The sequence below is a fragment of the Monodelphis domestica genome, chromosome 1, assembly GCF_027887165.1.
Source record: "Monodelphis domestica isolate mMonDom1 chromosome 1, mMonDom1.pri, whole genome shotgun sequence".
In the NCBI taxonomy this organism is placed as follows: Eukaryota; Metazoa; Chordata; class Mammalia; order Didelphimorphia; family Didelphidae; genus Monodelphis; species Monodelphis domestica.
In genome coordinates, this window is record NC_077227.1 from 127,420,662 (window position 1) to 127,445,687 (window position 25,026).

Here is a 25,026-nt window from a genome sequence, read left to right on the forward strand (position 1 = left end):
ATGTGTCTAGGGTTCCTTCCAGCTCTAAAGCTGTCAATGTATGGTTCAGTATGTTAGAAATAAAAATATCTGGGCCATCATTCCAAGTTGGAGTTTTAACTTTAATTGTGGGAAAATGGAACTGAAGGTCTCACCATGCCCAGTCTGTGACAAAGACTTTATTTAGATGTACAACAATCTATTTTGTAGACTTTTGACAGTCAATTAACATAAATGATTAACAAAACTAAATGTACTAAAGTTTAGGAAATATTTTCTAAAAGAGTTAATAAATTCCAAATAGAGGTTTAAGGCAGGCAGCCCCCATTTTCCCTTGTCCTTCTGGTGATGTAGCACCAATTAAGACTTTTTGTTTGGACATCAGAAGGATTTACAAAGATCAGATCCTTTTTAAAGGATGAAAACCTTTACTATGTATGTTCAGAGTATGTCACAAGCATAGTTCATCATTGTAGTTTGAAAGTAAAAATAATAGAATATATGGGAATGAATCTGATCAGGATACAATTTTTAGTCATCTCTAATTGATGATGTAAATAATAGACCAACATAATCAGACTTAACTCACTATATTTAAAGAAGGCCAGAGGCACTTATCTGAGTAATTCTTTAGTAAATTTAAATCTGTCACAAAAGCAAACACCATCTTGGTCTTGTAATAAATTCCTAACTTCTACTACTGGCTCTAAGGTTGTACCTGTTCATCTCATTAGTATCCGCAATTCCAGCTATTCACTCAACATCCCAAAGTTGGAAGCAGGAGCTCTTAATTTTGTTGGTTGCTATAAATTCCAATACAACAACCAAACTCTCTCCCTATCTACTACTATACTTATACACGGTTAATAAACAATTGGGTCTAACTCTTTCTAAAATCCTAGTTACAGATACTACCTAAAGGATTATATGTGATCATTTGGTTTATGATTAAAGATATATAAAAGCATTAGGTGCAGTTTAATTTGTTTCAAATGCCGCTTTCATATTTTGTGGTTGAAGATAAGGTCAGAATATTGGGCTACCAGAGGATGGGGCAAGAGTAAAAAAACCCTTTGAAATGAAAACTTTCTTTATGATTTCACCTACTATAAACTCTAGAGAGAAAGGTTTTCTAGAAATATTCCAGATAGCCCAGTGGAGCTGCTCATTGGCTATGGGAGGGGCATTGGAGGAGAGGAAGGAAAGACCATGAATCATGTAACCATGGAAAAATATTCTAAATTAATTAATTAAATAAAATTTTCAATAAAAAAATTCCAGATGGGAAGAGACCTTCCCAAGACCAAACCAGAGGAGACCAGAAATTAAAAAGCCCAGTTTAAAATGTCCTATAACTCAAGAAGTTTGTTTCTGTGTTACCCTCTGGGGAAAAGAATCTTTATGAGATTCAGGAGCTCTTTTTTGTGGATTTGGATCACATTGGCCCTCTTTCTCCAAAACCTTTCTCTCTTAGGATCTAATCTCTGTACTTGTCCAGAGTCATACAGTTATATACATCTTAGGCCAAATTGGAACTCAGGTCTAGTACATCATCTGCTATTAGTCTGAAGAAAAATAGGAGAGGGAAATTGTAGCTTTCTTAAGATATTTGATTGGATGTAGCCCCTGTGGATACAACTAGGACAAGTTGGCGGAAATTTCAGGGAGGCAAATTTTAGCAAAATATAGGGAATATCTTTGTAGCAACTAGAACTGAAATGGTTTTCCCAGTGTGGAAGTAATGTCTGTCAGAGTAGAAGGGCTTTTGGTGGAAATGGATTCTCCCTAGAGTTCTTTCCAGCTCTAAGATCATATGACTGATCAGTTTGTTTACCCAGCATGTGACAGTCATACTTTCCTTCTCCCCATAAATAATATTCTTATTTAATCACTTCTCCTTTTCAACTACCCTCACTCTCTAGAAGACGGATGTGCACATTCCTTACTAGGTTGTGGAGCAGGGATGGAGCTCAGATTAGCCAGAGATCAAGTGGTTCAATCCTATGGACAAATCCCCTTTGTCTCTCCCCAATCCCTATCATGGGGCTGTTCTCTTCAGATTCCTCCTTATTAAGGACGAGGCAGAGAGGGGAAAGAATTGGCAATAGATCTCCACTCCCATGCCTTTCCTTTCCACCCTGATGAGCACTAATGGGCTAGGCCTGAAGGACACAATAGCAAGCTTTGATGTTTCACCAGCCAGCCCTGAAGTTATCATTTATGTGACCTGGATTTACAACACACTTCTTTCTTCATTTGCACCAGCAGGAATATTTCACTAAACTCCAGCTCCTTAACCCATCCACCCCCTCATTTTCTTTCATTCTTTGTGAGGTTTGAATGGATTCCCTTGGCTTCTCCCTAATTTAAAGTGAAAAGCTGAAGTGAGTAATTCCTTGTGACAGGACTAATCCCAACCTGGTGACTTGACGAAGCTTTCCTCACTCACCAGCCTCTGGGGCACCTCAGCTACCTAGTGGGGCCCCAGTCTCAGGACTCAGAATCAGAGGAGAGAAGGTAAGACCTTGCTGGTAAGTCTGCTTTGCTATAGTTCTTCATAGGGAGCATCAACCCAGGGGAACCATTCAGTGCTGTTTTTAAGGTTGGGCCCAACTATTTCTTCCAGGTTGGTCCAATCCAGTCTTAATCGGGCTATTTCTAGGGATGGGGACATAGGAAGGGGGCAGAGGCTACCGATTTTTAACAATATTTTAAATGACTACTGGGCCAAGTACCACATTTTTTCAGTTAGTGGTTCATAGTCACTTTCATAAAAGGATAGCTTTAACCATCTTCATTTCAAAATAGCTAAAAGTGGCCTGTCACAAATAACCAGTGTCTTAGGGGCTGTTTAGTTTGACTGTTCTATGGGATAGAAGCTTTCTGGATTGTCCTATCTCCAACTCTAGTGTCTGTGAGTATTGCATCTTCTCTGTGGGTGATCCAGGAATAGATCCCAAAGATGGAAGTTCTCTTTGCCCCTCTGCACCTACTCCCATGATCAACTTATTTAGAAGGCAACAATTTTCTGCCTATCCATCTGGAAATGCTGTGCTTGAACCTGTCCCCTGTGGGTCTGTCTCCAGTTGGCGTGGCCACTTGACTTTCTGTATTTAGAGAGGGTTTGATAGGTTCTCTCACTTCTTCTCTGTTAAGTGATAGGATCAGAACTGAAGGAAAATGGGAGGGTGAGATCCAGTAAATGGAGAAAAGGAAGGACATTTGGCTATAACTAGGAGACAAGGGAGTTTCTTGCTTCAGGTGTCCGAAATATCTCCCCAGGGGAACCATTCAGCATTATTTTTAAGGTTAGGCTCAATTAACTATTTTCTTTAAGGTTGGTCCAATCCAGTCTCAATTAGGCTATTTCAAAGGATGGAGACATAGGGAGGGGGTGAGGACTATCTTCTTTAACAATAGGTGTCAGAAACAAGTTTCTCTGGCTATAGGCTGGTGTTGTACAGTGAGAGAAGGAAAGGGAGAGATTAAAAAAACAAAACCAAAAAGAAGTGGGGAAGAGAGATGGAACAGAGGGACACCGAGAAAGGGAGAGAGAGTCAACAAATATTTTAGTGCCCTCTATGTGTCACATACTGTACTAAGTGCTAGAAAGAGAAAGAATAGAAAAGAGACTGAAAAGAGACAGAAAGAGAGAGAGAAAGGTAAGGCAAAAGAATGAGAAGAGATGGACAAGAGTGGGGGGAGGAAAGAGGTGGAAGGAGAGAGAATAACAACAGGGACTAATAGAGGGGAGAGTGAGAGAAAGCAAAACTGGGTGTGATGAAAGGCAAAAAGGGGGAAGAGGTGAAAAGGGATGTCTGAGGTTGATGTAGTGTGGGATGGCAGGGTAAAATTGCTCTAGAAGTATTGCTAGGTTTTGTATTTTCAAAGGATCTCTGTCCTGGAAAAATATCAGGGTTTCTAGTGTAGAGGAAGGTCGTTCTCCCGACTACTTTCTCTCTATGCATTTAAGAATGGGGAAGCAATTCAAAAAGTATTCTGCACTGAGGGAGTTGGGGCCATCAAGATGGCTCAGTGGATAAAGTGCTGGGCTTGGAGTCAGGAAGACTCATCCAAGTTCAAATCTGGCCTCAGACCCTTACTAGCTGTGTGTAGCAAGGCACTTAACCCTGTTTGCCTCAGTTTCCTCAACTTTTAAAATGAGCTGGAGAAGGAAATAGCAAACCAATCCAAAATCTTTACCAAGAAAAGCCCAAATGGAGAAGGAAATAGCAAACCAATCCAAAATCTTTACCAAGAAAAGCCCAAATGGAGTCATGCAGAATAGGACATGACTGAGCAACCGTCTGGCATCAGAGATGGTGATTGGTACCTAGAGAAAAGAAGATAAGAAGATTAAAAAAGTCTTTCACCTTTCACTTATCATATTCCCTTTCTTCTTGCTAAAGCCAATTTAAATAAGCCCTGGGGTTGGTCCCCAATCCACAGGAACAGGACCTCTAATTTCACTGATACAAGGAATTCCTGGTTCAGTTTAGTGCTATTAATGCTAGTTGGCACATTCTCTGACTTTTATTCATAAAGAGCCCCCAAGACACTGAGAGGCTGTAACTTGTGCAGGTTCACACAGTATGCATTAGAATCTGGATTTGAACTCAGGTCTTCCTGGCTTTAAGACGAACCAGATTGCTTATTGCATATGCAATGCCTCTTCTCTTTCCCCTATTCCATGTGTAAACTTATATTCCAGAGACATTGAAGACAGATTTGTCCCTTGACTATGCCATATAAAGTATGGATGACCTAGAATCATAGCCTGTTAGAGAGAGAGCATAGTGTGGCAGAAATAATTCTGGGCATCTAGCCAAAAGATGTGAATTTGAATTCTGGCTCTGACATATATTGGATGTGTGTTTCTGCTCAAGTCCCTTAACCTCCTTGGGTCTCCTTTTATAGATGAGGAAACTGAAGCTTGTATTGCTATTTTAGTGTCTTTGTGAGAAAAGTGAGAAAAGAAAATACACAAATACACATATAAAATAACAAAGGACATACATCTTGTAAGTAGAGTGCATTTTCTATTATTTATATTCTACCTAGTAAGTTATTATTAGAGATGAAAAGGACCTAGTCATCTAGTGAAACTCTTTAATTTGTCAGATGAGGAAACTGAGGCCCCAGAAGGGGAAGGGATTTTTCCATCGTTATTGAGCAAGTCAGTAAAGAGTTGAAGAAGACCTTACCACACCTTGTCTTTCTCATGCCTATGACTGACCTCTTGGGCTTGGGCTAGAGCTGCAAACCAGAAACAGCAAAATTGGATTGATAGGGGGACAGCGGGCTCTCATGTGGGTCTTGGTATAAGCTGAAATGAGAAGTTTGGCCTCGATGATCAAGTTCAGTCCATTTCTTTGGTACTCTGAGGAGCTATAATTTCATTATTGTGGGCACAGTTTGCAATTCCTCTTCTTAGATGATTTTCAGCATTTTTTTTTGTAGTAGAAAAATGTAATCTCCCAGAGGCCAGATGTTAATGATGAGGCTCCCCAGACTTAGCTAAGTGGGTCTGCGTATCACACACACACACACACACACACACACACACACACACACACACACATTTAAAAACCATTATTCTAAGAAGGATTTCATAGGTTTACCAGGCTTCAGAAGGGCTCCAGTATACACTAAAAATGAATAACACTTATCTCATGTCACCTAGAAGGTAGTCCATCTATGTATAGATGTATATTCAAGTGTGTTTCAGTATAGATGTGTCTATATGTGTGCAGAGGCTCACAGAGATCTATAGAGTCCATCTCCCAGTCTGTATTCAAAGTCGCTCATCAGGGGAGGAATTCTCCCGGCTTGTCCTCTGGTGATGGAGCCTTTGAAGCCCAGGAGTCCCATAACCAGTCCAGGATGGGACATCAGAGATGGATTCTAGTGGAAGCCTCTAGTTACTCCCACACAATGGAAGGGAAGGCAGACAGGAACAAAATAGCAGAGTTTTAGGCAGAAATTCTCCCAAATGAGGAGGATTTCCCACCTCCACGTTCAATGGGAAGGGTTCCTTTCCTTTGTCTCTCAGTCCCTTGACTTTGGAGCTAGGAAGGCTTTCCTTCTTTGCTCAGGAAAGGCTGGCTCTGGACTGCCTTCTAGATGATCTGAGGGATCTTTTAAAAATACTTTTCCATGGTTACATGATTCCTGTTGTCTCCCTCCCTTTTTTCCTCCTCCCTCCCAGAGCGGAGAAGCTATTCCACTGGATTATACATATATATCACTCAAAACCTATTTCCATATTATTCATTTCTGTAATAGAGTAATCTTTTAAAAAAAACCCACATTATTTACCCAAATAAACAAGTGATAACTCATATGTTTTTCTTCTGCGTTTCTACTTCCACAGTTCTTTCTCTAGATGTAGATCACATTCTTTCTCATAAGGGATCTTTAAAAACAAAACAAAACCCTTGCCTGGGGGCAGGTAGGTGGCTCAGTGGATTGAGAGCCAGGCCTTGAGATGGGAGGTCCTGGGTTTAAATCTGACTTCAGATACTTCCCTTGTGTGTGACCTTGGACAAGTCACATAACCCCCATTGTCTATCCCTTACCACTCTTCTGCCTTGGACCCAAGACAAAGTATTGATTCTAAGGCAGAAGGTAAGGGTTTTAAAAAACAAACAAATAAATCCTTACCTTAGAATCAATATTATGTATTTGTTCCAAGGTAGAAGAGTGGTAAGGGCTAGGCAATGGGGGTTAAGTGACTTGCCCAGGGTCTGAGATCGGATTTCAACCCAGGACCTCCTTGTCTCTGGGCCTGGCTCTCTCTCCACTGAGCTCCCTAGTTGCCCCCAGAGATGAATATAGACTGGGGGATGGCCTCCATATGTCTTTGTGTGTTTATATGCGTGCACACACACACACACACACACACATATATATATACACACATCTATACTGATACACATATACATAGATGGACTGCCTTCTAAACGATCTGAGGTGTTATTAATTTTTTAAAAGTCTACAATAGAATATATAGGATTACAAAGGAAAAGAATGATCTTGAAATGTGGTTATCAAAATAAATTTTTTTTCAGTGATTTCATGAACCACAAGTTAAGAACCCCATTCGGAGATATCTTGGAGGCTCTTCTGGACCCAGTTCCTCTGGCTAGTCCTTTGCAGTCATTGTTCTTATCATCAGTATATGGCTATTTGGTTTTTTAAAATTTTATTACTTTTGATTTTAATAAAAGTTTCCACATACACTTTCTGAAGTTATATGATCCAAATTGTTTTCCTCCCTTAGGCCCTCCCCATTCCTAGAGCTGGCAAACAGTTCCATCTGGGTTATATGTGTATTATCCCATAAAACATGCTTCTGTATTATTTATTTTTGTAAGTGAATAATCTTATAAAACAAAGCCCCAAACCCTAGTATATGGCTACTTGTGCTCCTTTCTAAGAAGAGAGGAAGTAGGGACAAGAACTGTTCACTCGGTTAGGATGTTTTTAAGATCTTTGTATGCAGGCATTTGTGTTTTTGTGTGGGAAAGGAAGGAGGACAACATCAATTAGTGGTTGAATGATGCCTAGGAGTTTAGACTCTCCCCCCCCCCCCCCACCTCAGCCTCAGCCTTCCCCTCCCACTCCCCCCCCCTCCCGTGCTTGTTGATGGAGTACAAATAGGGCATTTTTCTGGGCTGACCCAGTCTAGCCTGTTGCAACAGTTTTGACTCAAGATCAAAAACTGAGATTTGATGGTTTTTCTTCTGTTCTCACTTATTCTTTTAACCGGCAGTTAAGACCCTTTTTGTAATGGGACTGTAGCACTGATTTTCCATCATCGGAAAGAAGCTGGTGAGAAGCAGAGGGGTTCATTTGAGATAGTCACTCCTTCCAGTCTCATAGAACCTTCCTGGGAGCAGCATGTCAGAAGCAGTGAGTACCCCCAGGTTCTCTCCTTCTCCTTCCCCTTTCCTCTAATTCTCCCGTCATTGGGTCTGTGGAAGTTGGGGCCCCATCTCCTGCAGACTTCATGCTCTTTTCAGTCTTGACATCTACCCACAAAGTGAGGATTTGCCTCTTATTCCCACCTCTGACTCTAGGAAAAAGCACACATTTAAGGGAGTAATTAGAATCTTTCACTTGGTTTGTCCAAAGTGATCTGGCTTGGTTCTCCTTGTTCCCTGTCTCTCCTTCCACTTCTCCCCTTTCTTCCCCAGGAAGGAACATTCAGAGCCGTCTCTGAGGAGGAGCAAGAATTGCGTTCTAAACTGGAGCGACTCACCACCAAGGATCATGGGCCCGTCTTTGGAAGGTGTAGCCAAGTACCCCTACATACCATGCAGAAGGTAGAGGAGATAAAAAGTGGGATAAACCGTCAAAGGATCGTAGAGCATAAATTGAGAGCTGGAAGGGACTTTAGAAGTCATTTCATCCCACAGAGGTGCCAAGTGACTTTGGCCCGGGCCCTATAGCTAATAAGTGTTGGAAGCAGCTCTTCTTGAATCTCAGCTCAACATCCTGACCTTCCACTAGGTCAGGGGACACAGGGTCGGAGCAAAGGCAATGACCCAGCATCTTCACGCCTACCATCTATCCATCCCTTGCCTAGCCTCGAGGTGTTCCGATGAGCCTAGATTATCTCAGTCCAGAAGATCTGACTAGTTCAAGCACTACCCTAAGTGTTTAGATCATCACTGTAGGACAGACATACAGTAGTTTTAAGGGTACTAGAGTTTATTCTAGAACAAGCTTAACACATACTCTAGGTCTCCCTCCTCTCTGTCTCTCTCTCCCTCACTCTGCCTCTCTCCTCTCTCTTTCCCCTCTCTCTGTTTCTTTTCACCCTCCTTTTCTGCCTCCCCATTTCTCTGTCTGCCTGTCTTTCTCTCTCTCCCCCGCTCCCTCTCTCCCTCCTTTTTAAAAAAAAAACCCTTTCCTTTTGTCTTAATCAATAGAGAGTGTCAGTTCCAAGGCAGAAGAATGGTAAAGGCTAGGCAAGTGGGTTGAAGCCTATTAGTCTTGTTGAATGAGGACTTTGGCTCCCTAGAAGGACCAGTTGCCTCCCCCCCCCAATCCTTTAGAATGGATACTGTGATGTTTGGGGCCCTTCCTCTTGTATAGTCCCTCCTATCTCCAATTGCAGGCCAAGGATGAGCTCAATGAGACAGAGGAATCCCGGGAAGCTGCCGTGAGGGAGTTGCGGGAACTTATTCAAGAACGAGCTGACAGTGGAGATGACATGGGTCTGTTGGTAGCTGAGAAAGTCCAAGGGAAGGAAAATGACTTCTTCCTACGTTTCGTTCGGGCCCGCAAGTTTGATGTCAGTCGTGCCTATGACCTGCTTAAAGGTGAGGCTGGGCACCTGTCCTTGGAACAAGGTGTGTTTCGGGGGAGGTGGACTGAGCAGTGAGGCAGTGAGCCTTTCTGCCTTAGTTGTTCAGTATTCAGAACTCTTTATGTCACTCACTGGTTGGTGGACCTTGATTTTTTTTTTAAGCTGGAAAGTGAGAGGTTGTATTAGATGACTTTTAAGGTCCCCTCTAGCTCAGAAGTGCTAGGATTCTGCCCCAAAGGTACCATCATTCTTTCCTTTACTAGCTGGTTTCAGCTTACTTCTGGAAGGAAGAGCCTTTTCTTCCCATGCCATAGGGAATTGTGGAATGGAACTAGATCAAAGAATTGGGGCAATGTACAGGGGTGCTTTTTCCCTCTGGCTACCTAGACCTCAAGGCTCAATTTCAGGTTCATGAATCTTTTAGGAAGAGGAAGGAAGAGAGAGTAGAGGTCATTGGCATAAGTTTTTCAGCTCCCAAGACAGAAAATTTTTCATTGGACTGAATGGGTAAGGGCGGAACATATTGGAGTTATCATTGCCTAGATCAAAACAGACACTGAAGAATGACGTGCGCTCCCTCTAGATGTTCCCTTTGCTTTGCAGGATTACCTCTAAGAAGTAATGTCTATGCTAAGCAGGAAAACTTTCCCTTTGCTTCCAAAAGCAGGGTCATAACTGATAATTTTTACTCCCTGGTCAAGTCATATGAAATCCACGAGCAAGTGCTACTTCTATAAATTTCGGTGCCCTAGCACGAGAACCCTAGCTGCCCCCTTTCTCCCCAAATTATAATGCTGCCAGGGAAAAATGGCTTAAACTGGCTTTGTAAAACATCACTGAGAATGGATCCAAGCTCAGGAGATCAAAAATCTCTAAAATCTTTAAGTAAAAAAGAGGACAAATTATTTCTGCAGAAGACCTCTAGGGATAAGATAAAGGAACAGGACACTCAGGACTCTGGCTTCTTCTCACCTATAGGTTATGTGAATTTTCGACAACAATACCCCGAGCTCTTTGAAGATCTGTCAACAGAAGCTGTTCGTTGCACCATTGAAGCTGGCTATCCAGGCATTCTCTCCAGCAGGGATAAGTATGGTCGTGTGGTCATGCTCTTCAACATTGAGAACTGGGACTATGAGGAAATCACTTTTGATGAGGTTAGCAGGGCTCAACAATTTCTCTGTGACATTCCAATTCGTTCTGGTATGAGCCCAATAACCTCAGGCTACATTCCTGTCTACTCTGAACTTTTTAGCAATTCTGGCTAGATAGAACCCTCTTAAAGTGTTAGTAATTAGAAATAAAAAATATCCCATGACCTGCTCTTCAGAAATGCTTTCTTATTCACTCAGTAACTTGGCATACTAATAATTCACTCTTAAAAAAAAAAAAAAAAAACCTTGCCTTCTGTCTTAGAATCAATACTGTGTATTGGTTCCAAGGCAGAAGAATGGTAAAGACTGGGCAATGGGGGTTAAGTGACTTGCCCAGGGTCACATAGCTAGGAAGTGTCTAAGATCAGATTTGAACCTAGGACCTCCTGTCTTTAGGACTGGATCTCAATTCCCTGAGTTACCTAGCTTCCCCCAATAATTCACTTTTAAACGCTTTTTAAAAAAAATATTTGATGTCTTTAATTCTTCAATTAACCACATCCCTTCCAGAATTATACTTCTAGCAGAGAAAACAGTTAAACAAAACCAACAGACAGGGTTTGCAATATTCTGGTTTGCAATCTGACAGGGTTTGCAATATTTGTTACCCAGAGATTTGTACCTCTTTATTAAAATAAGGAAGGTTTATCTCATCATCTGTAATCAACTGCCTTTAGTTGTCATTTATTTACATTATTTTAATTAGTATGTATGATATATTCCTGATTTGTTTTCTTCATTTTGTATCAGTTTATATAAATCTCAGATTTTTCTGAATTCTTCATATTCATCACTTCTGATCAAGCAATTAGTAATTCACATATCATACTTTTTCAGCTGTTCATCAATCAGTTTGGGTACTCACTTTGTTTTTAGTTGTTTTATTATCATAAAATGCTGCTGTGAATAGTTTTATTCATGTAGGGCCTGTCTTTGACTTGCTTGAGGGACATGTCTAATCATGGGATCACTGAGCAAAAGGGCATGATCAATTTGGTAAATTTTCTCACAGAATTCCTAGTTGTTTTCTAGAATGATTAAACTAAGTCACTGTTCCACCAATTATGCCTTAGTGTGCTTGACTTCCTCCAGTACATCTAAGACTATTTTTGTCTTTTCTTATCTTTGCCAGTTTGATGAGTGGGAAGTGAAGTTTCAGAGCTATTTTGATTTAAATTTCTCATATTATTAGGGGTTAGAAGTATTTTTTCATTCTTCTGAAAACAGTGTCCTTTCAATAACATGTCTTTTGACCATTTATTTATCTGTTGTGGTGATGATTCTCTCTTCCTTATGGGAAAGGTATCAAGACTGGGATGACCACCTCCCTTTCACCTTCCCTTCTCCCCCCTTCCTCTATTCCTACATTTTCAGGACAGTTCATCCTATAGGCTAATGCCCAGCTACACTCTGGGGTAGAATCAATTCTGGGTTAAGTGAAGTATTTTTTCGCAACAGGTAAGCAGAAACCCCAGTACCCCCAAAGTACTGGAAGAAGGAACTCACTCCTGAACATTAATGATGTCAAGAAAAATTCTAGCAATCAAACAAGTAAAAGGTCTTAGCTAGGAGGAAGTTAGTGTATATCCCAAGGTCTGGAATCTTCCCAGGTACCAGGAGTTGTAGCAAGATAACTTAAATTTTCTTTATTTCCTTCTCTCTTTTGCGATGGAGATCCTGCAGGCTTACTGTGTCATCCTGGAAAAGCTGCTGGAGAATGAAGAAACCCAAATTAATGGCTTCTGCATTGTGGAGAACTTCAAGGGCTTCACCATGAACCAGGCAGCAGGCCTCAGGCCCTCAGAGCTCAGGAAGATGGTGGACATGCTCCAGGTTGGGTCACTTTTACCTTCTTTCTCTATTATTCTCATACTTCTTAGACTCATTCAAAAGTGATCTGAAAAAGTCACACATCTTATCTCCTTGGCTTTAGCTACAGCTAAATATAAATTGATGTGAATCTAATCTATTTTTTAAACCTTCCAGAGCAGAAGACCGCACAGCCCTTGGTTACCAAGGCAGTGCTTTTAACATGATTATAAGGAGAGTTCTTTCTTATAACTAACCAAAATAGCTAGCTCCTTTTCTATGTAGGCTTGTGAAAGGATGGGGACATGTGGCAGGATGAAGTATAATAAGAGCATCTTGGCAGTCTATAAAGTGAATCAATTCACTCAGCAGACAGCTGACAAAACTATTAAAATGTAAACTTTTAAATACCCAGGTACCTGAAAATGGATCATTTTCCCTATCTTTGCCTCGCTGGCTCTACCCAGTGCCAGTTTATTCCAAGTTACAATTGAATTGACAGGATAACAGAAGATGTCCCTCCAGGAGGTCCAGCACTTAGCTATTTAGAAGGGGAGGAAGGGCACCTACATCCTCTTCTTGGAATGGACTATGGCCAAGCCACTCCTTCATTTTGTGTCTGTATCCCTCCTCACCGGTGCCAACATGGGGCAAATGGTCCGTTTGACTCCTGCCTTTCCCTGGGGGTTGTGAGGACAAATGAAAAGATGAGAACCAATCAGAGATGGGAGAGGTTATTTCTTTGTTTCTACAGGATTCTTTCCCAGCCAGATTCAAAGCTATCCACTTCATCCACCAGCCATGGTACTTCACCACCACCTACAATGTGGTTAAGCCTTTCTTAAAACACAAACTTCTGGAGCGGGTGAGTAGAAGAAGACTTAATTTTATTTGAACTAATAGGTCAAGGTTGGGAGCAAGAACTGGACCCTCCAAGGACTCTGACCGGTGGTCACAAAGCAATGAACTATTATGATGTTCAAGGCATAAGGCTCAGATTGCCAAGTGGACACAGGCTAAAGGGGGACCTGTCCAACATATCAATTAGTCAGCTGATAAACATTTATTTAGCACTACTCTGTGCTGCACTAAGAAGTGAGGGTATAAAGAAAGATAAAATCCTGGTTCCTATCTCAAGGAACTCATGTTCTTTTTTTTTAATATTCAAAGATATTTTATTTTCCCAACTACTCGTATTAATTTTTCAAATATGTTTTCCAAAATTATAAGATCCAAATTGTCTCCCTCTCTCCCTTCCCTCCCCCACCTCCAGAGATGGTAAGGAATGGGATTTGGGTTATACATGCATTATCATGCAAAACAGACTTCCATATTGAGGAGCTCACACTCTAAAGCCAGAATCTAAACCTTCTGATCTGCAAATTTCAGCCTCAAGCACTGCTGTGTATGTATTCAATTTAATAAGTGCCTGCTATATGTACAGGGCACAGTACTAGATTGAGGGGAAAAAAGTTGTAATAAGAAAGGGAAGTTTCTATTCCATCCAGCCCAGTAGGGTAGCCAATGAAAATTTTTGTGCAAAGTATAGATTAATAGAGAGCTAGGATGTCAACACTAGTCACTAGAAGACAGAATATTGCATGGAAAATACATTATAAAACCAAGTGTTATGTGAGGCCCTGAGGGAAAGTCATTATCAACTAAGGAACTCAAGGAGAGCTTCCTGAAGGAGGTGGCATTTGACTTGCTTGGTAAATTATGGGTAGGAATTCATCAAGAAAAGAAAAATGAACATTCTATATAATGGGGAAAAAAAACCATGTTTGGGGATGTAGTTCAGCTTGGCTGCTGTGTAGAGAGACTGGAGGAGACTGATATGGAATATGGTTGGAAAAATAGGATGGTGGGGCAACTAGGTGGCATAGTGAATAGAGTACCAGGCCTGGAGTTGGGAGGACTTGGGTTCAAATCTCAGATACTTCCTGGCTGTGTGAGCCTGGGCAAGATACTTATCCCCATTTTCTTAGCCTTTGCCTTTCTGTCTTTTTTTTTTAACCTTTACTTTCTGTCTTAGAATTGATATGAAGTGTTGACTTCAGGGCAGAAGAGTGATAAAGACTAGGCAATTGGGGTTAAGTGACTTGCCTAGGGTCACACAGCTAGGAAGTATCTAATTTCAGATTTGAACCCAGGACTTGCCATCTCCAGACCTGTCTCTCTATCCATGGAGCCAATTACTTGCCCCTCCTTGCTTTCTCTCTCTTTTTTCTTTCTTTTTAAAAAATTCTTACCTTCTGTCTTAGAATGCCCTTCTGTCTTAAAGTTGTTAGTAAGACAGAATATGAGGGTTTAAAAAAAAAAGAAAAATAGAATGGTCTTTGACTGTGGAGAGCCTTGAATGATGAACAAAGGAGTTTGGATTTTACTTAGCAGGCAATAGAGAACCAATGAAAATTTTTATGCAAAGAAATGAACATGATTAGATATATTCATAAGGAAGATGAGCAGAAAAGGAGAGTTGGGAAGATGTGTCAAGAGGCTATTGAAATAGTCCAGCTAAGTGGTCTTATATAGTAGGAAGATGGGAAGAAAAGGGAATAAACATTTATTAAGCTCCTAATTAATATGTGTCAGGTATTGATTTAAGAGCTCTACAAATATCATCACTGTTGATACTCACAACAACCTTGGAAAGTTATTATGACCTCCATTTTACACTTGAAGAAACTGAGGCAGACAGAGGTTAAGTGATTTGTCCAGAATTGCCTGAGGCTAGATTCAAATTCTGGTCTCCCTGACTTCAGGTGCTTCATTCCATTCACTATTCCATCTGGGTTTTTCTTCTGGAGGCAGTAGGAACAGAGAGAAGGGGCCAGATGCAAGCAATATTACCAACGTAGTCTTGATTGAGTATGAGAAGTGAGAGAAAGGAAAGGCTAAAAGACCACTCCCTTTTCCATTCCCCCATTCCCCCATCCAGGATGTCTTCTATTTAGACGTTTTTCTTGCCTTGCCTTAGGTCTTCATTCACGGGGATGACTTGGAGACCTTCTTCCAGGAAGTTGATGAAGACATATTGCCTGCTGACTTTGGTGGCACACTGCCCAAATATGATGGCAAAGTCATAGCGGAACAGCTCTTTGGACCCCGGACTGTGGCTGAAGACACTGCCTTTTAAGAAAACCTATTTGTTACCTTGTTACTTCCCCCAGTAACCTAGAGTCTACCCACCTCTTCTCTCTGCCTGTCCTGGAGGAAATCAATAGTCTGATGAATTCTTTGTGTGAAAGATCAGGGATATATTTTTGTGGTTGCCTGTGTGTCTGTTTCCCCATACCTTTCTCTACCTACATGCACCCAGTCAGGATCAGAGGTCCCTTGTCTTGTCTACACTAAACTAGCAAAACTGAATCTTCCTAAATGTCTACAACTAGGGGAAACATAGCCCAACTCTCCAGCTGTCATCTAAGCTATGGGGCAAGTGTAGAACTAAGGAAGGGTGGCAGAGAGGAGAGAGAAAAATAAACACTGACCTATTTTCTTGAGTACTGTGATAAAAACAATATATTCATTGCTAGCTACTCCCACTACTTTCATCCTAGGGACTATCGTCCTATTCCTCTTTAGCCTGAGACTATGGGATATTGGCATCCTTGATCTGACCGCAAACCAGTGCCTATGTAATGACTGACAGATCATCATATTTCCAGCCAGCTGTTTGGAGGGTATGTTGGGGAAAGTCTAGGGGACACACAGAGGCTATAAAAAGTAAGCAAATCACAAGCGTACAGTGTAGTTACTTAAAGAGTCAGTCAGTTGACTGATGTTTATTATCACCCAAGTCTGGACCTTAGCAATATTTTGATTCACTCCATGGCTTCTTGGGCATTCTCTTTTTTAGACCCAAATTCTTGAGGCAAGTAAAGTCCTTTCAAACCTCCTGACACCTGGTATCTGTTCACTCTATTATTTTCTCCCAGCTCATATCCTTCCTGACTTCTTGAACTTTCTCTCATTTTCCTTGGGTGTCCTGAACAGGTCAATTCATGTAGAAAACCATTTGACTGGCTCTTGTTCTTGGCTCATTCAATATCTCCCTAGTTTCTTTTGTCACCGTTTACCACTTTCCCCACACATATCTCTTCAAATACAAATTCTGTGACTTACTAATCACGTAACTGAGGGCAAATCATTGAACCTTTATAGGCTTAGTGATCTCATCTGCAAAAGGAGGGGGTTCTACTAGAATAGAGGCATCCGACTCAAGACAAGAGTGGTTTGCTAAACTCTCAACTGCATTCCCAAACCAGATTAGAAGTAATGGAAAAACATTTAACAAAATAAATAAAAATAGAAGACAACATAGATGATGCTTATTTGTGGTTTTCTAAGTCCACATAAGTAAGGCCTTCAAGTGAGTTAGACACCATTCAACTAGAAAGTTTTAAAATCCTATAACTGTTCCTCTCATATTCATTCCTGGGGCCCTTTTCTGTGTCTTGGTACTTATTGGAATCTGCCATCTTTTACCTGCAGTTTCAATTCCTGCAAATAAATAATAACAATGCAATTTATATGGCATTTTAAATATGTTCTGCACCTGAGATGATCTTTCAGAGAGGTCAGTGACTTTTCTCATGGTTCCAGCACTAGTGAGCTAAAGCTAGTGCTAGTGTCCAGTCGTTTTGACTCAATCCTGCGCTCTTGTGACTACACCATACTGTGTCTCTTGGTCACCACACATTTATTTATTCTTGCAAAATAGGCATATTTACATAAGAGCTCTTTTCTTTCTGTTTATACCTTCCACACAAGAGTCACTTAGTCTAGAAATTTAATGAGAGAAGGTCATGATTCAACAGTTACCATAAGCCTTTGCATGGGCTTGTTGCCAGCTTGCTTTCTAGGGTCTGGGCCTCTCTGCTGTAGTGACAACCAAATAGTCCAACATTTAAAGAAAAATTTGCCTTTGTGGCACCTTGGGCTGAGTAACCCTGTATGAGGTGGTTGGGGCACCAGGGACATATCATGGAGGATGAGTTAAGGTGTGAAGATTAAATTTAATTTTCCCCTGGTTATAACAATGAAAATACTTAACTCTCCCCTGATTGTGAAGATTAAATTGTAACCCCTTACTATTTTTATATTTAATCTCCATAAGTATAAACATGGTACTTAAAAGTTAAATATGAAGATCTGCCTATTTACATCTAATCACCAAAAGTGAAAATATCCCTCTTAATCATGAAGTGGGAGGTCTGTGACCCACGTGTGTGATAGTGGATGACGAATCAGAATAGACTGACTGCCTTCTGGGCAGTCCTAGAGGAGATTGTCACTGTGATTGGTAGATGTAGAATTAGGGAAAGGCACAGGAAGTGACACAAGAGAAAATGTCTTTAAAAGGAGCTGTTACTTCCTGTGAGAATTCAATTCTTCATGCTTTTGAGTTGAGGCTGGTGAAGAGGGGAAGAAGGATCTGCTGACTGGACTGACCCATGGTGAGTGAAAGCTGACTTGTAACTGCTGGATTTTTCTGAAGAGACTTCCCCAGGTCTTGGGCTACAAGGGCCAAGGCCTATCTGGTTGAGGACTAAACTCCCCTGCCTAGTTTTTGAGCTGGGGGGCCAGATATAAAATTACTTAGTGCTGAGGCTAGATATCTTACCTTATCCTCTCTCTGATTTCTTGCTTCACTCTTTCTACATTTTGTAATGAAATTGTAAATAAAATCTCTTTGGAATTAATTAAATTCCTGGTGACCACACTCTTAAAACATAAAATCCAACCCTTTAAAAATATAACCCCTTTTCCCCCTTACAAAGGAGACAAAAATTCCTAATTCGAGCCTTTGTTTAAACGAAGGTTCTATTCAGAGCAGGAAATTAGACATGAGGAAATAATGCTAGTTTATACTAGACTGATTTTCTTGGGCCTCATACGTATCCTGTGGGAGCAGAACAAAGGATAAAGGGAGACCGAGAAGAGTCACTGGAGTAGGTGGTTGGTAGGAAGAAGCTAGGACTTGAGGAGAAGGACCAAGAGTGCAATGAGGGACTTTATAGCTAGCCCTTTTATTTGATCCTACACTTGGAGTTAAAAGAAGGACCATCCCATGGAGCCTTCTCAGAGTTGTCCCTTTCTGGTTTTGGCTGACCACACATGTGGACTTAGCATTGGGCTGAGTTGTAGATGATGAACTTCTAGGCTTGGAGTCCACCCTGTGAGTTCAAGAAGTCTTGAGGTGTTGGGTCCAATGAGTGGAGCTGACTGGTGGCAAGGGAAGATTCTGCATGGGAGAAGTAACCAAGAAGAACCCAAGCCACAAGCCCCTGGCCCGGCTTGCCAGATGATGTGTGAGGCTGAGAAGAATGTAAGCTCCTCAGTGAATGCCTCAGCAGCAGTCCCATTAGATGATTTTAAGTGTCACCTTTCCTCTGGGTACACAGTAGTTGGCACTGCTGCTTATTTCATTTAAGTCTTACTGTTATCATGCTTGTGAGAATCTTTTTTGTTTTAGCATTATTTTGCATAGGAAATAAATACCTGTCCCATATCTGACTTGTATTGTATCTTGAGTGCTTTTCTATGATATAGTTTTTGACTCAGCTTCCATCTTGGAATCAATCCTGTGAATTGGTTCTAAGGCAGAAGAGAGATAAGGGCTAGGCAATTGGGGTTAAATGGCTTGCCTGGGGTCACACAAATCTGAGGCCAGATTTGGACCCAACACTTCCTGTCTCTAGGTCAGGCTCTCAATCCGTTGAGTCACATTGCCCCTCCCTTCTTTTGGAGAAACTGTACAAGGGAATTTGAAACTAGTAATTTAAAAAAATTTAAATAATATTTTATTAAATTTTAAAAATGAAAATGTGTATATTTAAATATATGTTTAAAATTTAGTTTTAGATATTTAAAAAAATTTAAATTTGTTTTTAATAATTCAATAATTATTTAATTTAATTCAATTTATTATTTATTTTAATTTATTATTATTATTTAATTTAATAAATAAAAAATATTTTAACTATTGTCTCCAGAAAGATGGGGTAGGAACATTTTCTAGGCTCCCCAAGGATTGAGCCTGGGGTGTTAGTTGGGAGTATAGAGAAGTCTCTTAGTAAAGAAGAGTGACTATTCCAGGCCCTGGAGCCCAGAAGCTGTTTTCCGTGTTTGAAAAGATCAGATCATCCTAGAGCTTCAGAAGTCATCTGCTCCAGAGATTGGTCCAGAGAGGGGGGGTGCGTTCCTCAGTCCCATCTGACTCCGTGATTCCCAGGATGAGGACGAGTTTGCCATTTCCTCCTCCAGGGGATCCTTTTGTCAGGCAATCAGAGGCTAAGGGACTCTCCCAGGGTCACGCAGCTGGGCAGTGTCTGAGGCTGTATTTGAAACCTTCCTGATCCCAGACTCAGGGCTCTTCACCAGGGAGCCACAGCCTCCTCGGATGACCTGATGAAGGTCCTCGAACTCAAACTTGCTCATTCCCATTCCAGGGCTGCTTTGGCTATCACCCTGCTGCATCTGCCTCTCCATGGAACAAACAACAGTGTGTACTCTGGCATCTGCCACGTAGAGAGATTCGGCTTTTAGCTGGTGCATGCTTTGCCCTTCTGGAGCTTCTCAGCTAGTGTGTATGAATGATAGATATAATACCTCTATATCATATAGGTCTACGTGTATGCACATTTGCCTCTATTCCATGCATGTATGTAGACTCTACGGATATTCTATATGGACAGACAACCCAGAAGCATGTAAAAGAAATGCGAATAGATGACAAAGAGCATGAGAAGCGGGCGAAGGACTGCCGCCAACTGTCGGAGGGGAACCTCTCCAGAGCTGTAAGAACTGAGGGAAAGCATTTTCCCGTTTTCCTTTTAAAGGAGGAAGAGTTGAGGTCATGCTCCAACGCTTCATAGCCCCTCACTCTCACCTTGTTTGGGGTTTTTGGTAAGTGGGAAGCAGAGCTGGCACTAGGGATAAGCCAAGGTGGCAGCTGCCAAGGCGTAACATACAGGATGCCATAAAAGGCACTTTAAAATGATGACTTTTTATAAATACCCATTTCCTAGTGCCAAAAAATTCCATTCTCCATGGCAAGGTGGCAGTTATTTCGCAAAGTCAAGCTGTACATGTAACAGTGAAGTTTCAAAGCCTCCACTAGATACATCAATAAAGATGCCATTTGCAAGCACATCTAGGTTCAATTCCCCCCCCCCCCAATTTTTATCCATCCTAATTTTTTAATTTTTGGCTGCCATCAACTGGTTGAAGGCAAGTGTGTCTAAGCAGATGGAGGAAGAGTGCTGGATAAAATACAAACTGTGTGACTCAGTTTTGCTATTTGTGGGGAATAGTTTTATTATTGAGGGAATGTTTTTTATTTTAGGAAAACAAACTGTTCTAATATATTCTGTACATTTTAAATTGTTCAGTTGTTTTTCAGTCATGTCTAACTTTTCGTGACCCCATTTGGGATTTCTTGGCAAACATTCTGGAGTGGTTTACTAGTTCCTTCTCTAGCTCCTTTTCCAGATGAGGAAACTGCAGGGTGAAGTGACTTATCTAGGGTCACACGGTGAGTATGTGTCTTTATTCACTTTCCAACTCAGGTCTTCCTGACTCCAGGCTTGCCACTCTATCCGCTGCTCCACCTAGCCACCTTCTGTAAATCTGGCTAAGTCCCCAGAACAGGAGAGGCATACAAAACAAAACGAAAGAAAGCCCAAAGGAAAATGAGCGCTCTCTGCCCAATCCTGTAGAGTTCCCCTACAGCCTGACCTAACACTCAATCTGATGTGCACTTAGTGAGAAATCTTTTTACTTTTCATTTCTAAAATATTTACCTAATATGGATTGTTGTATTCCTTTCAACACACACACACACACATATACTTGTATCATTTTGTCTTTGATTTTTGGTCTTCTCTCCTTTGCAACTTTGTGCCTTGTCAGAGGCATTTGGTGGCTAATAGGGTACTGGTCTTGGAGCAAGATTACATTGTTTGGGAGGAAAAACAAGGTAACATTTTCAAAATATTTTGCAAACTTTAAAGCACTAGATAAATGCTAGTAGCAGCAGTAGTGGTGGGGTGGTAGTAGTAGTGGTATTAGTGGTAGTAGTAGTGGTGGTGGTGGTGGTGGTGTATGCCAGAAGCAGAATTGACTGTGATAGTAGACAGAGGCTGCAGCTGGGTATGGGCGAGAGGAGCCTCCGTTTTTCTTTAGGAAGCAGTGCGCTGGGAAATCTGAGCCAGGCTCCTCTCAGTGCTGGGGCAGCTAAGGGAGAAGGAGCAGACCTTTAGCTGCGCAGGCTGGGGAGCCGGGAGGGAGGGAAAGGGAGAGGCCAGCCTCGCTAGAGGGGAGCAGGTGTGCGCAGCCTCTGAGGGAGTTTAGGGGTGGAGGAGTTAGAGATGCCTCCTGATTGCCATATTGCTTCGGGGTCCGCAGGAAGGTGGAACCTAGAGAACGGGGCGGCCAGTAGGGCTACAAATACAATGAAGCTGGCTGGGGGCTGGTATCAGGGCAGCCCAGGACCGAGGACCCTGTTGCTGGGAACAGGGAAGAAGAGCACGGGTTCCACCCTGCCTCTGCTCCCCATAACTCGGGTAAACCTGAGCCCTCTTGGTTTATTCCTCTGTGAAATGGAAGGGTTGGATGAGCTGATTTCTAAGCTTCCTTCCTAAGCTAACTGCCAGGATGCTCCTGTGATGCATGGGTAAATTCCATTTTCTTTGACCTGGGAGCATCCGAGCTGGTTTCTCTCTGTTGGCTTTGTCCAATCTGTCGTTCTCTTTAAGAACTTGATGATTGAGGATAGTTAGTTGGGGTGGGAGGTGTGGAGAGAGGAGGAAAGCTATCCTGGGCCTTTGCCCCGCTCTGTCACCTCCCAAAAGGTGGGTTGGTGGTTTCATCTCTGATTGTAGAGATGAAGGCCTAATACTTGGGTACACCCTGAAGGTTTACCAGGTATACTTTACCGACATTATCTCATGTGAGAGGGAGGACATGAGGTATATCCATTTTTATAGAGGAGAAAATGGCTTTGGACACATTAAGTGACATATCCGAGGAGCCAAGAATGGGAAAATCACTTCAGGGCAGTGGTACCCTGCATTGATCAGAAAACTCTCTTTTGGGGCTTATTTTGGGGGATGGGAATGACATTTAGGGATGAAACTTTGAGTGGGCAGAAAAGAATGCGCCTTGGAGATCCCATCAGAAAGCAAGTTCTCATGCTTGAGTCCTTGGGCTTGGACTTGGGTACCATATAATTGCCTGGCACTATCTAGTGCATCATTTATTTCAAGTCCCATTCCAATTCTTTTTGGAATCAGGTCAGCAAATCTAAACCGTATCTCAAAGGGAATCCCTCTCTTCAATGCACCCATTTTGACCAACAAGGGGGAACCCACTGGTTTCTAAGACAGAACATTTCATTTTAGAACAGCTCTAATTATTAGGAAGTTTCCCCTTATTTTGAACTGAAATCTGCCTCATTTCATCTTCCACGATTTTCTCCTCATTCTGCTCCCTCTGCCAAACAGAGCAAACCTAATTCTCTTCCACATGACAGCTCCATCAAACTTACTGTGCATTAAATTTAATAATTTAATTGCATGTGTCCAGTGAGAGTTCTTGCCAACAAAACCATTTTAGTGAATTATGGGTGACTGTCAGAAAGGGAGATCCTCTTTTTCTTTGGAATCAAAAGTGAGGCACAGTGATCCAAAGCAAAGTTGGCTCAAGGAGTCTTCCATTCACTTGGAGAGGAGGTGGTCCCCCAATTCAGGTGACGCTGTCCCAAGAGAGTCTGGTAGCAAAGAGCTGAAATTATGACAATGACACAGGGTCAACCAAATTGGGTCCCTGATCCTCATCAAGGAGATCTGTACCCAGCAGTGGTTGAGAGGTTCACTTTGTGCTGTAGGTATTTGGTGTAATCAAACCCACATTTTAGTAGAATGTGGAGTCTGTGACTTATAGGTACCATACAGATACACTGCAGCCTATTGAGGCACAGATGTGAATATGATACACGCAAAGCCTGAGGGCTGGCTACAAGTCACAGCTGTCTGTGTGTGTTCCCCAGTCTGTTTGACCCTGAGCTGGACTAGTTGTCTTAATTGACCATGACAGCAAGCTGTGCAGACCCAACATGAAGCAAACCTCCCACTGATAATGACCTACCTAATATCTAGGGCCTGGAATGTCTTTCATGTGGCCGTTTTCAGGAGGTCACGGCCACGTTCCCCTAGGAGTTGTCTATGATCAAAGAAGCCTGGGAATGCCAGGCTTGCTCATTGGAGATGGATGAGGTTTTTAAATAGTAACATGGGTGCGGTCAATGTTCCCTTACTATCTCAACTTCCTGACCTGACAGTTTCTAAGCCAGCTTGTCATATCTCTGGTAAAGAGGAAGGATTCTTCCCTGGATGAAGGTCAGCAAAACAAAGCTTTCTCAACTTTTTGGAGGGTCTAGTAAGAGGCCCATAGACCATTCTATGAGCCTAGGTTGGTGGAAAGTCACTTCTCTGATATTTTGCGCAAGGCGATGAGAAGAGACAGATAGCAACCAAATCTTGCTCTCCTCCTGAGGAGGAGGGCAGATATAGAAGAGCAATGTGTAAAACAGACATCCAGGCACAGTGCGAAATTAGAGGAAAGTTTCACTTTTACCTGGAAAGTTTGGGAAGAACTGAGTTTGGCCTTAATGAAAGGTTGGAACTAGTGTGTTGGCTATGAGAAGGAAGGAGGGGAGAGATGATTGTTGAGGTAGAAATGATAGGGACTTAAGTGGGTTGAATCCATTAGGGAGGGAAAAGAAAAAGATGAGGTGATGAGTTTGGGTGATGAATGGCTATATTACCTTTTAGAGATTAGGGCAAATGGGAATAAAAAAGGGTGTCTATGGTTTTAATAATGTTTATACTAAAAGTTCTTAACTTGGGGTCCACGAACTTGCTTTTTAAATATATTTTGATATTTGTATTTCCATATAATTTCTTTCTTTTGTAATCTTCCCTATTTTGTTTTATACATTTAAAAAACTATTCTAAGAAGGGATCCTTGGGTTTCACTAGATTGCCAAATAGGTCCATGCCACAAAGAATGTTAAGCATCTTTGCTGTACCCAGTCTTTTAAAGCTTACTGTTATGAAAGAAGCTTGATAAGGAATCTAAGGTAAGTAGGTGCATTTGTTACTGGAAAGTAATGAAGAATGAGGAATTCATAATTAGGGTAAATAAAAATAATTATGGATTAGTAATTTTAAATCTAGTTTGCAAGTCTGAATTTAAATCAACAGTGAAAAGACCTTGATGTTTTGCTTGTCTTACCCTTTTCTTCTAGGAGCTAGCTTCCAAGGAGAGCAGAGAAGAGCAGTTGCTCTGCTGTGGAGCCTGGCACTTTCCATCTCTGCTTCAAGCCCACTCCTAAATCATGCATCCCACACTCAGTTGCTTAAGAGAAGTCTGTGAGCCAAGTCATGCAAACTTAGCAATGGTTTTAGATTAAATAACTTGGAAAGGAACTGTTGGCTAGAATAATGATAATCCACATTTATATAGTGTTTTAACCTTACAAAACAATTCCTTTATAAGCACCTTGTGAGATAGGGAGTGCTGGTATCATTATCTTCACTTTGCCAATGAAACTGAGGCTCAGATATATTGGGGTGGTTCCCCCACAATTCACATGGCCAGCAAAGATGGCATTTTATTCTGATTCCAGATCCAATGATCTTTTTTCCATGCTGTCCCTGGAAAATAATAACTGCACAAAAAAAGCACCCAGGCCACATG

General features: G+C 41.5%; 1 protein-coding gene across 1 annotated transcript; it reads left to right on the forward strand.

Moving 5' to 3' along the window:
• Nucleotides 1-1,920: 1,920 nt before the first annotated feature.
• On the forward strand, nt 1,921-16,584 carry RLBP1 (retinaldehyde binding protein 1). The gene is made up of 8 exons (XM_007479354.3): nt 1,921-2,496; nt 7,754-7,893; nt 8,178-8,306; nt 9,104-9,308; nt 10,274-10,452; nt 12,124-12,282; nt 13,013-13,123; nt 15,239-16,584. The coding sequence occupies exons 2-8, from the start codon at nt 7,882-7,884 to the stop codon at nt 15,395-15,397; spliced, it is 954 nt and encodes a 317-aa protein (XP_007479416.1). The 5' UTR covers nt 1,921-2,496; nt 7,754-7,881; the 3' UTR covers nt 15,398-16,584.
• Nucleotides 16,585-25,026: the final 8,442 nt, after the last annotated feature.

What these genes read in the sequence shown, in the direction of transcription:
- RLBP1 (XM_007479354.3), top strand. An exon ending in CCCTACATACCATGCAGAAG is followed by an intron (nt 8,307 to 9,103) that starts GTAGAGGAGATA and finishes CTCCAATTGCAG; the next exon opens with GCCAAGGATGAGCTCAATGA. An exon ending in AACACAAACTTCTGGAGCGG is followed by an intron (nt 13,124 to 15,238) that starts GTGAGTAGAAGA and finishes GCCTTGCCTTAG; the next exon opens with GTCTTCATTCACGGGGATGA.